This window comes from Parambassis ranga, chromosome 10 (assembly GCF_900634625.1).
Source record: "Parambassis ranga chromosome 10, fParRan2.1, whole genome shotgun sequence".
Lineage (NCBI taxonomy): Eukaryota > Metazoa > Chordata > Actinopteri > Ambassidae > Parambassis > Parambassis ranga.
The window spans coordinates 15,367,112-15,380,233 of record NC_041031.1 but is presented as its reverse complement, the minus strand read 5'-3'; the positions used below and the strand labels follow the sequence as shown (position 1 = coordinate 15,380,233).

General features: G+C 40.9%; 1 protein-coding gene across 2 annotated transcripts in view; it reads left to right on the top strand.

Annotated features, from left to right (window-relative positions):
* The window catches only part of drp2 (dystrophin related protein 2), a 64,325-nt gene that overhangs the window by 25,428 nt on the left and 25,775 nt on the right, over nucleotides 1–13,122 (top strand). For both annotated transcript variants that reach the window (XM_028416776.1, XM_028416777.1), the window contains 6 exons: nucleotides 1,346–1,502; nucleotides 3,476–3,622; nucleotides 8,555–8,633; nucleotides 9,779–9,839; nucleotides 11,610–11,671; nucleotides 12,203–12,277. In XM_028416776.1, coding sequence (XP_028272577.1) covers nucleotides 1,346–1,502; nucleotides 3,476–3,622; nucleotides 8,555–8,633; nucleotides 9,779–9,839; nucleotides 11,610–11,671; nucleotides 12,203–12,277 — 581 coding nt within the window. The remainder of the gene's footprint in view (nucleotides 1–1,345; nucleotides 1,503–3,475; nucleotides 3,623–8,554; nucleotides 8,634–9,778; nucleotides 9,840–11,609; nucleotides 11,672–12,202; nucleotides 12,278–13,122) is intronic.

Genomic DNA, 13,122 nt, shown 5'->3' with positions numbered 1-13,122 from the left:
AAACATCATACATTTCCACTCTTGGAACTTGGTGTTATTTGAATTATTAATTGAGGACTCAAAAGATCAAAAGAAAATTAGAGGAGTACAGATTTGTGTAGTAAATCCAAACTCAGAAGCCCACAGAATTAAAATCTCCACCTTTGTCCTCGTCACCATTTTAAGGCTTTTTTTTGGGCAAATTTATGTTCATAGTTGCAGCATTTTGCCCTCTGAAAGCTTTGCCATTTCGGTTTTGGCAAATAGGTTTTAAAGTAAATAAATGATAAAAGACACTGCAGTTTACCTGTGCACAAAGAAAATCTATCCTGTCACTTAAAAAGCAGGTTTTATTTTCTCTGCTAACCCCCAAACTGAGTCTTCATCATGCATTAATATATGCAGTTACATCAAACTGGTTCTTGAGGTGCTTCACAGTATTTTCCACTCAACACCTAAGCCTGAGTACAAGTTGCTCACCTGCTTTTGGGACACACTCAGGGTTCCTTCTTACCCAAGGATACTTCAGCATGTGGAAGAGGTCTGAATGCACCGCCAACCTGTGTAACAACAGGAGAGAAAAGACCATCTGTACCCACCTGAAGCTGGCATGGCCAAAGGCTCAGTAACAACGCAGGCTTCTCATTAATCAGAGTATGAATGGTGGTAAAACTTCCTGTGGAGGGATGTTAGAGCTGCACTATAAGTGGCTGATTTAGCCTCTGGAAGTTTTTAACACCGTTCACACACTTGATTGGTGAGAGCTTTGGATTGTTAACAAGGCTTTTGTCATGAAAAGTTTCAGATGTGTATGGCCTGAAGTAAAAATGTGGAGTTCCCCACCAGTCAGTCAGAACTAAGAAAGACTGTTGGATGAAAAGTAAAAGCTTAGTTGTCTTTGATTAGATAGATATGCATAGAAAAAAAGAAGCCATGTGTTTTTGTTGAAAATCTAATAATACAACAGCATAATACCCATGACTATTCAGGCTCTAACCTCAATTGTTGTTTCTTCTTGTCACTGTGTGTGATTGTGGGTGTGCTGATGCATAGCAGGGTTATGCAGCAATATACTGTATTACACATAATACAATTACCCTAACCTGATTACAAAATACAAAATATGGCAACTATAATCCATTACAGGAAAGAATTAGGAAAACAAATCCATCACGTTTTAAATGATTAAAATTTTGTGAGACTTTTAGCACTCTGAAATGACAGGCTGTAAATTTGGATGAATGGTGCGTTTGACTACTTGCTCTATGGATTTTGATTGATTTTCTTTTTCCTATTTCATTGGTTCCCAGTTTTAATGGATCAGGTGATTAATTGTAATGAATTTGCATTTCAACAAAACTCCCAGACACATGGAGAGGACACTGGAGCGTCTTCTTCAGATCCAGGCAGCGATGGAGGAGCTTGCCGGGGCCCTGGAGCAGGCAGAGGGGGTGAGAGATGCCTGGGAGCCTGTCGGAGACCTCTTCATCGACTCTCTGCAGGACCACATAGACGCTACCAAGGTACACACACACACCCCACTGCAGTACTACACACTCTGCTCTGACTGTTTTTCCTCTTTATCTTTCACACACACACACTTGTACAAGCAGACACATTAACCTGAAGCCTGATATAAATTGGTTTTTACCTGTGGTGCAACTTAATTGTCTCCTTAGAGATAATCGCCTTAGGCTATCCCTAAAAAAATACACACACTGTGACATTTTGAAGCAACATAAACAAATCAAAATGGTGACATCCAGCTCCTTTTAATCACAAAAACACAGCAAGGCTATGACACTCATGAATAAGTGAGAGATCTGTATCAGGCTGTGTTGCTTTGTAAAATGTTTGTTTTGCTTGCCTGTGTGCACATCCCCGTCAGAATAGCTGTGATCTGATAGATGATGACAAGAACGTGGGACTTCAAAATGACGTGATACGGTGACAGGGGTTACAATCCTCAGTTGAATAGAAGCCATTAAACCAATGGCAGGTCATTGGTTTAGTCATTACAGGGAGGCGAGTGTCGCCTGTAATTGTGTGGCGCTGTTCATTAGAAGTGAGGGCGCTTCACAATAATCATGTCCCTGTTTGGACTCCTGTCACCGTCAGCACATGTTGTGCTCAGACTTTAGGGCAGGCTTGTCAGCTGGCCTCGCCTATACTGCACTTGCACACATATAAACCCTGGTAATTCAGGGATGTGTACACACATGATTAGCTTTTCAGCACCAATAATTGGATTGATACATAAAGGGTCAGTAAAATGGTGAAGTCTGCCTCAGCTTTAAACTCTTGACAGCATGAATCTGTTGGCAAGGACAAGATTTTGTAACTGCAGCGTCCTCCTCCAGCATCAAGCATTCTCTCGGCTGTCGCCTAAGCACTCTCCACACTCCTGACATGTTGCATTTGTCAAGAAATAGGGAGAGAATAGAGTGTGAACTGTCCAGTCATTGATGTTGTCTCTCAACTCTATTGTTGTATCTCAAGCCAGTAGTTGGACAACCTGTCATCTATTATCCTTGTATGTGCTGGCTGCTTTAAAGTCTTAAAACATTAGCTGTTGCCCTCAGAAGTTCTGCTTTTTCCAGGACCTTATTCTCCAAGATGAGACATGTAATTCACAGCGACAAACTCTTGATTATAAAATCATCATTTATGTAATGTAAGGGCCCAGATGAAAACAATTTGTCTGTTGCCATTGATGTACATTTTTCTGAAATAAATGATCCATTAGAAGTGGGCAGTGGACTGCACTTTCACATCCAAGAAAATTGTTTTCTTATGGCAGAAATGTTCTGTCCCTCAACTCCTATTACTTTTTTTTATTTTACATTTCTGCCTCTCATTGTTTCCTGCCTCTCTGAGCACAGGCTTTTTGGAGTTATCAGGGATTCATTTCCTGCCATCAGTAGAAACCATTTTGTGAATCTCACATCTAGACAGTGTAAAGAAGAGTTTCCTCCAGATGATTAATACTTCATTTATAATTTGAGTTGAGCCAGATTTGTATTTTAACGTTGTATTAATGAGTTGGAGTTCTTACATGAACTCAAATTCTGTCCTTAAAATGACTCTGTGATGGGGGAAAATCCAGAGACACCCTCACTGAAAGATTTTAGGCTGTCAAACAAAAACGGCTAAATAAACTGAAATAGCTGTGACACTGGACACACTCTTTATTGTTATCAGAGTTCTGTGTTTATAAAGTCCCTGGTTTGCCTCTGTACGAATAAAGGCTGGTGTTACTTTAATATCATTTAGCATTTTCTTCCATTTGATTCCAGGATATTAATACATGGTTCTGCCAACTAGTTTCTATAAAAGAGCTGAAAGTCATAAAGGATCAAATTTAAATGTATTTTTCTTATTTGTGTAATTGGATGTTTCTGAAATATTGCTCCATCTGTGTTTTTTAATCTGCTTTCTCATTTTTTCCCTTCCCCCTCATTCCAACCCTCCTGCTGGTTTTATTCTACCTCTGCAGTTATTTAAGGAAGAGCTGACCCAGGTGAAGGAGGGCATGAAGCACGTCAATGATCTAGCCCACCAGCTGGCCATCTCTGATGTCCATTTGTCGATGGAGAATGCCCGCGCCCTGGAGCATCTCAACAGCAGATGGAAAGTGCTTCAGGTAGAGTTCACTGCCAGGTTTATGTTGCTTGTTTGACATTGTCTGCTTTTTAAATTCAAAAAAGAGATAAGAAAGTGATCCCATGTGTAATGTTTGGGTCTTTAATGGTGCCCACTCTTCTGGCTTTCAGACTGTTTTATGTCTTTCACATCTTTTTCAAGCTTGTGCAGGGTAAAGGTGTGTTTCAGTGGCGTGTTTGATGAAGGACCTTATGTCTGATAACAGCAGTTTTGATATCATTAAAGACGGAGGTTACAGGCTAGTAGATCAATGATGTTCTCCCTGCTAACTCACAAGGAGTGTTAAAACTCCTGATTTCATGCAACAGCAGTCCACCTGCTCACAGCTAGGAGCTCAGATTAAAGACATCAGAGGCTTTCCCCTGTTTCTCAGCGTGATATCTCTGTGTTTGCAAACTTTGAACAAATCTTGTATGCACAGCAATCAGCCACAACATTAAAACCACTCTCAGTGAATTCACAATTTTCAACAGGTGGAATATACTATATATGTAGGCAGCAAGTAAACCATCAGTTCTTGATGTTGGTGAGTCTACAGCAGGAACATGGTGGAGGATCTGAGTGGCATTGGCAGGATTTGTGGGCTGTGTCCTTAATACAGTTGTTCCAAAAACAGTACATTTGTTGTTTAGGCGGCAGCCCTAACTGTAAAGCGCTGCAGGAAACCCTGGAGGACTTGTGTGTGTGTGTGTGTGTGTTTTTTCAGTGCATTGCCACCCCCAATGGCTGTATTGGAGCCATGTTTAAATAAACAAGGCAATATATCCATATGTTAATTTAGCATAAACATAACCATGTGTTGTATCTGTCTGATGTATTATTATCCAAGCTAGCTTCTACTTAAGACAAAGCCAGGACAGCTGTTTAATCCTGCTTGGTCTTAATGCTAGAAGCACGTGAAGTGTAATTGATCACAGTAAATGATTTTTGCAATAAAAACATTGTCAAAAACTTGTTAAATGCCAACAGCTGTAACACAACAGTCTCAGTGTGAAGCTGTTTTCTAACAGCTGTTGTTTTCCAGCAGGACTCACTTCATTACTGTAATGAGCTAAAGGAAATTCAGTTCATTTTCAAATCATTTACTGTGGATAGCACTTATTAATCATACGGCACATGTACTGGTCAGAATTTATTTAGAGTCTGTCCAGGGCCTCGTTTTCTCAAAGTATCTTACGACTCTAATCTTACAACAGTAACACCCCTCCTATTTTGTAAGATGGATTACAAAATAGGAGGGGTGTTACTGTTTCCCAAAAGTATTGTGACAGAAGACATGACAATAGCATCCTCCTAGGGGGATTACATTATTGTAAGGAATTCTGGAACATCTGGAAAAAATGTTCAGCATCCATTTTGTTCAGCAGACTTTCTGCATAATCCTCAAAGAACTAAAATGTGCACATAAGGTGAACTGTATGACCATGTGTCAGGTATTTGTTCTTTAGGCTAGTTGCCACCTGTTATACAGCTCCGACACAAAAACCAAAATTCTCAATAAATGACGTGTATATTCATGAGACTTATATGAAGATTTATTTTAGGTTTAATGTGAGTTTAAGAGCAACATATGTCTTCAGCAGCAGCTAAATTATGATTGTCTTAAATGGCACATTAAACCTTACTTTCAGGCTGAAATTTTCCTCTTCGTTTACAGCACTTACAATTTGTATGTCTTTTTATATGTAGCACAGCTTTCTGCATCATCTTTAGTATCATGCATACAGACATTAAGAGGCTGTTAAGTGCATGCAGATATGCTTTTGGTATTTTAATACATCATAAACAGGATGGTACAGAAGTTAAATGCATTTCACACACACAGAATGGTTGTATTGAAACTTACAGCCTCCCTGAGAGGAAGTTGCTGATGATGTGCATCGCTTTAAGGCCAATGGCGGCAAAAAGAATCACCAGATCTGGATCCAGCAAAACACCGTTGGGATGTGGTAGAACAGGCCTTTCAAGGCATGAATGTGCATTCATGTCCACACGGAGCAGAGTCTTAAAGGAATGTCTTTAGAATCTTGTAAAAAAATTATGCCACTGAGAATATAGAGCAAGGGAGGTCTGGCTCAGTATTCACAGGGTGTTATTAATAAAGTGCTTGGTGAGTACATCAGTACATCAGCACAGAGGAATGAATGATGAAAATGAAATGAATCAAGATTTGAGCCCTCCATGAAGAGGGCAATTCATCAATGAATTCAACCCATTTACTCTTGAAGGCTTTTTAAAGTTTCAAGCATGAAGTGCTTTGGATTCATTGAACTGCGCTTGCCCTCCCTTCAGTGCTTAGCTGAATGTATGGATGCATTATCCACTGAGCGTTACTGCAACTGTGGAGGATTCAGCCACCATCAGCAACCTTTGCAGTGCTCCTACAAGTGCAACAAACCCCACTCAGCCTTTGCTGAGGCTCATGTGAGAATGTTCCATCCCCATTAGATAACCTTCATGACACCTTCTCCGCAGCCTGTCATGATGCTCTAATTGCCACTTCAGCCTCTCAGTCTCTCTCTGCTGTACGAACACGATGATTTTAAAGTCTCTTGAAAATTTCTTAGACAATAATTTCCAATATCCACCATGCACTCCGTGACTCTGCATCGACTCCGTGGCTCTGAAACAGTTCACAGAGAGAACAGAACAAAACAAAGAGGAGCTGTGGGTGTGATTTGTAAGTCAGTGTTTTCTATGCTCTGTGCTCTGACTGAAATAAAGTCAATTGCTTAACCCTTTCGCCTTCAGGTGAAACCTTTTCAATTGTTGGCACCAAATGATCACAACATGTTGGCTGGAATATTTTATAACAGTCGTTTGTATTTCCACAAAATTTTGTCTTTTTAACGCCCACTTCATCTAGACATGGTACATTTAAAAAAATTGATTTTTGAATATGTTGGTGAGGTGCACACATTTCTTCTACACTGCAACACCCAGCTCGCAGCTGAACAAAAATAGATTGTAGTTAAACTTGGAAAGCGAAATAATAACTTAGATCTGAGGAAAAAGGTGTACATAAAGCAAACCTTCTGAAGCTTTTACCACATTTTTTGACAAATGTTAAAGTATGTTCATGTGTCTATAAGAGTCTAGAATTAGTATATAATATGGAGGCAACGCACAGCTTTATGTGTGTGGTTCTAATAGTTTTTTTAGTATTTGACTTTTCACAGATCAAGTGAAAAGCAGCAGTGAGTTTTTTTATATTATTTCTACAGATGCAGTTATGGTTTTTTTCAGATGTGTGTGGTGGAATGAGCCTGTGTATAAATAGGAACATCTGTCAATCTTACTTTATGCAGCCCACCTTCCCTCAGTTTAAATTAAACCATCTGAAAGTTTTTCTCTTGTGAAGATCACAAGACCTACTGAAGTTTAAAGCCTTTGTGTGTGAACGATCATTGTATCCTTAACAGATGTCAGTGTATTTATATCTGACCTTTTTTCATATAAATGACAGAAGTTGAGACTGGCTGCTTATTGCTGTCACCCTGTGTTGCAGGTAAAAACAAGTCTTCATAAAAATGTGCTTTTTCCAGGACAATTTCCGTGCTAAATGTTTGATGCTCTGTGTGCTGCAGTTGTGTCCTCTGGTCTCCGATTCAGGAAGAAAGTGAAAGCTTCTATTCCCCACTGATATGTTAAAGAGGCTTTTAGTATCCATAACAGATATTCATCTTCTGGAGCTTGGACTCATTTCTCTCTCAGATTTCCTGTGACGTCAGCAGACACCGGGCGACATATGAGATGACAGGAGTTGCAAATGGTGTTTAGGGGAAATCACGTCAAGTTTCTTCTTGATCTGCTTCTTTTCTTTTCAGTGCAATAAGTTGATATGAAGAAGAAAGCAGAACCTTTTCCTTTGTCTCACTCTCTGTGTCCCATTTCTCTCTTAATTAAAATGAAAAATTCTAAATCCCAGCAACATCCTGTGCCCTGTTGGTTTTGGCTGCTCTGACATGAGCAGAAATGTATTTCTAAATTTGATTTGCTAATATTTGTTGATCATGGATAATTTAGTCATTTGTCTTCCTTATGGCAGCTCAAATTGCCTGTACAGCAAATAGATTGTACCACACAGCTCAGTTGGCAGTAAGATCTCCACGGCACATTGACAGTTCTCTGTATTAGTTAGTCCTTATTATTTAAATCACATTCTGGATTAAATATTTTATTATTTTTTTTGGGGTGAGGGGGCTGCAGTGTGAGAAAAACTTAATATATCTAACTTTACACATTACGACCCATTGCCTGTGTTAGCCTTTGAAGTGTAACGTCTTCTTTTTCTCTCTTCATCTTTCTCGCTACCTAACTGTGTGTGGATTTACCTCCCATTGTTTGAGGACGCATTTCAACATCCAGCTGACAATGATTCATGTGCCAAATCCAATACATTTCAAATAAACCAGGATTAGGCAGACTAAATCCCATTTGGTGGGAATCATAACTGATGTGAAATGTTTTTACAAAGGGAATGGCAAACTTAATTTTGTCAACTCAGTCTCTGTGGTTACTGATGCAGCACGTGTGGCTTTATAACCCCCCTCTTCTTTTTTTTTATATTTCTTCTCTCTCTGTCTCTTCATCTTCTTTTCCTCCAGCTCTTTTCCCACACTGATGCCGCAACCAAGAGCCGCTGTCCTGGTTTCAACAGAAATATTTCTTATTTTGTAATCTCTGTCTTGATTTCCTACCTGCTGCTCTTCAAAGGCTTTCGTAGTCTTTCAAGAGGAGAAGCAGAGGAAGAAAGACATCATTTATATTCCGCAGTTAACTAATGGAGGAGAAGCAGGTGGTCTGTGTGTGTGCATTTCTATTGTGGGGATTTTGTGGCAGAGAGGGATGAGCAGCAGGATTCCCTTTGATTTAACTTTGAATATGTGTGTGTGTTTGTGTGTGTCCTCAGGGTTCCATAGAGGAGCGGCTGAAGCAGCTCCAGGATGCACACAGAGACTTTGGCCCTGGATCGCAGCACTTCCTCTCCAGTAAGAGTCCTCTTCTGCTATTTGAAGTTGCTGCCTCATGTTGCACCAATCTGTACCATGCTGTGCCAAGGCACTGTCACAAAGTGTGTGTATGTGTTTAGAGGGGAAGAGTGTTAGGTGTGTTACAGTTTAGCTCTGATAAGGCTATAAATGTGAGGATGTGTGCATATTTGGGTTAGAGGTGGAGCTGGCAGGCTTTGTCTGTCTTCATCAGAGCACTCTGTGATAAGCTTCCCCAGTGATGCTCATCACGACAACCATTGCTCTCATTTGAGCAGAGATACATATTTGTGAATTCTGTCTGTCTTCTTCTACCTGCTCCTCTTCAAAGGATACAGAGAGGTAGCAGGGGGGCTGAAAATGATTTATTTTTCCTCGTTTAAACTGATGGAGTAAGGAGAGCTGTACGTTGCAGGGCTTTCTGTCTGAAGTGGTGGTGTGTTCTTGTGCGTCTCCAGTGTCCTCACTAACCCCATCCAGATTTACTGCTGTCACGCTGGATCAGAGATGCCACACTGTGGCTTATATAGCACGGCTGCACTGCCAGCTCAGCCCACTGCACCCTGCAGAAACGTCTGGGTTTATGTCTGAGTGTGTTTTTTTATGCACCAACAAATAAATATTTTAACTTTGTTTCATGTATTGGTCATTTAAATGGTAATTTACTTACCAAGTTCAATTAGACAGTCTTTAAAGATTTATTTATTATCACTTAAAAAGTGCACAAATATACAGACAATATTCATGTCTGAATTATTTCATGTTGTATTACAATAATGGGCAGTGACACGGTCTGTCTGCCTCCAGCTTCTTCTGGTATTGTGTCCTCTTTGATCGTCAGCTGAGCCCCCCGTGGTTCAGTTTGGAGGCTGGTTAACATGCACCAGTCAGTCTGCCTCAGCAGCCCCTCTGTACCTCCCATATTCTATTAGGCCATGCCAAACAAACCAACACTCTGTGGAAACCCCGCACAATAGACTTGTCTCTTTGGCTTTACTGCGCCTGTTGTACACCGGAGCAGCTCTGTTAAGAATGTCTGAATGGACACCGTTTCTGGACACACTGTCAGGGACATTGTGCACAATGGCTTTTCATGCATGACATGCCTATTTTCAAACTGATTGTGTCTGTCTGTGTTTGCACAGGTTCAGTTCAGATACCATGGGAGCGTGCCATCTCCCCCAACAAAGTGCCCTACTACATCAAGTAAGTGCAATGTCAGGGTCAGTGTCTGCATTGTTGGGGAAAATGTAATTCTTCCCTGGCAGGTTGAGAGTTTGGATTAAAGCAGGAGTAATTTGGTACGACTACAACTGGCACAGTGCATTCTTGCCTTTTGTACAATGTGTTCACTCACACTACACATTTTAATAGGTGTGTCTGCATGGTTAAAACCTGCAGCTTCAGCTTACACCCTGTTTACATGAGTTGGCAGGCTGTCACATGGCTGTACTGGTGCTTAACCTTTACCCCCTAGTTTGGATTTGTTGTTGATTCTGCTCTGTGCTTTTCTAGCAGAACTTTTTTTTTTCTAAGACACATAGATCTGAGTGTTCATGTCTACCCGACATCCAACAACTAACCTGCATGACAAGACGGCTCTCCAATGGTCTTTTGCCTAGAGCTTCATTGCCCTTCCTCTTTCATTTATTGGCAATCTGTCTGTCAACGTGACTGACAAGAGCTCAAAATTTTGGACTGCGTAAAAGAAAAAATGGCTGGTGAAAAATGGTCTGTGCGGTGCTTCTTTTTCTTCCTGTCATGTTAGAGTGAGGGCAGACTACAGACTGCGTTGACTCAGTATTCAGTCTAGTGGTACAAAGTGAGTGGAATAGGGCCAATTGTGGGTTAGCTTGCTAGCTTTAGTAGATATCTCTGCATCATGTCTCACTGAGATATTTTTGACAGAACCTGTTGTCAAGTGTTTCAACGTTCTGTTGATTTTTAGCTTTTAACACCTTTATATGTGACTTTATTTAAACAAAAAAGATTAAACCCTACATTAACACAACAGGATTGAATAGTGTTGCCACTGTCATCTCTGTCATCCAGAGTGCCGACTTTTAGTGGATAAATACTAAAAGATTTAGAAACTCTATTGAGTTACTGCAAGCCAGGTTTGCCTGAGCACTCATGTGTTTATCCGTTTACCTCATCAATACGGTTTAACTTTAAAATGCTGCTGGTTTTATGAATGAACTGTGAATGTGTATACTGTGTGTTTGGATGGTATGCTGTATTTACGTTAGCAGGTTTGTACTGAGATAACACTGTTTTTTCCCCTGCAGACTATAAGTATTATGTTCTTAATAATTTGCAGCACAACCTCATGGGTCTCATTTTAGACCACTAGCCAGTTTTTATGGTTTTGTGTAGTATGTGCGATGAGTATGTGAGAAGCACTTTTCTGTGTACCAATCAATGAGTGCACAGGTAAAAGGATGAGTGCTGCCCTAAAAGGCCCATGAGTCCTGGCGGACTTCCTATGTCCCTTCCCTCGTTTATTGTGCTGAGCTTATTTATTGGATCTGTTTTAGAGATAGTACATTAGCTGGATGTCCCTGTGGAGCTAGCTGTAGCAGAGGAAGGTGATGTAATGTATGTTACTGATGTGGTTTGGTTTCATGTGGAATCTCTGGATGAAAGTTACTGTCAGCATATCTCCAGCAGAGCAGTGATGTGATGTAACTTAAATGTGAAGCCTTTATCATGTTTGACGCATGTGTGCACTTGCCAAAATCTTGTGGCTTATCTTAAAATGTGGTCACCCTGTTCTGCCCTCTCATTTTTTTCCCTTCTCTCTCACTTACTACCTTCTCACCTCTCTGCTTTTACTGTCTCCCACACCTGCCACTCTCTGCTCCCTCAGCTCATTTGTACTCCATTTTACCTTGATCTTTCTGGCCTGAAAAATGTGTACTTCTATCCTCTGCCTGCTTCATAAAATCTTCTGGCTTTGTTTCATTTTTCTTGCAGCCATCAGGCCCAGACGACGTGCTGGGACCATCCAAAGATGACAGAACTATACCAAGCACTAGGTGAGTACAGACACAATTAAAGCACCCTCTTGCTCATTTGTGCAGAACCCCCACTGGGCTGCAGCGGCACCAATACATGGCACCACCAGGCTTCTGCTTTGAAGCGCCTGTCACATAGCCCATTAAGGGCCCTGCGTTTCAAACACCTTAGGGACTACATTGCTACTGTCATTAACCTACGAGGCCCAATTTGCCAGCACTGTGATTGCTGTTCGCTTAGCCTTTAATTAATTGTGATTAAACGACATCATGAGTTTTACTGTTAATCTGATCTGACACGTGGAGCATGCAGGGGAGATAAGCACGATGTCACATACACATGCTCAGCCAGATGAATACATGTATAATGTGCACAGACACATGCACAGATAATATTAGTAATACAACAAACTTCTAACGACTTCTGCAATGGGGCGATAAACAGTGGGACAGCTTGTGATAATTCCTTGATGGCAGAGGAGTGGATGGTGCAGCATGAGTTTTCTTTCATCTCTCTCTCGTCTCTTTCTATCTCTCTCTTTCTTCTATTAGCGGATCTGAACAACATCAAGTTCTCAGCATACAGAACTGCTATGAAGCTGCGACGAGTTCAGAAGGCTCTGAGATGTACGTACAGTGTTTCATGAATGGCATTTGCTGTCTGGTTTAGTGGTATGCTGCTATCCTGCTCCATCAACAATCCACTATGACAGGCTTCCCTTAGCAGTCAGATATAACGATTAACTGTGGCGCATCTCTTTATTCAGTTGTCAAAAGAATCGTCTCTGCTTTCTACCATACTTGGAAATAGTTAAAAAATATTCTCTCCGCTTTGAAGTGCAGCAATTGAACGTACTGATTAACTCATTATCTACCAGTGTCCTGGGCTGTTAGCATGCTGGGTAATTAGCTGTTAATTGGTTCATCTGAGTCACAAAATAGAAGGCAATTAGTTTTTGCTGCATGGTTGAAGCTTGATAGCATGCCACTTCAGGGTCACTACTTCCAGTAGTGACTTTCAGTCTTTGTCCCTCCCATTCTTCTCCTTCCCCTACACCGCATACATTTTCTAGTATCTGTGGTGCTTGAACTCCCGCTGACCCCAGATCAGCATTCCTGCAAGTGTCCAACTTTTCACATTTTCTTATTCATTTTCATCCTTTTTCTTTCAACCTTCGACCAACCTTCCTTCCCTTCCATGTCCTCAGTTGCTGTAATAAAAACTCAGCATGCACAGGTGACTGAGAAAAACCACTTTCAGTGACTCTCCCATTTTCTTCCTCTTTCCCGCCCTCTTATCTCTCCCTCCTTTGCTCTGCTAGTTGAGACTGTTACCGAATTTAATTGCCAGCTGCCTTGATAACTGCAGGATTTCTTCCCCTTTCTCTTTGCACATGCTGTGAATGATTGAGCAGTTCTGTACAAGAGCCAATCAGAAAGGCATTTTTGGCAATTCCCTCCCAACACCAAGT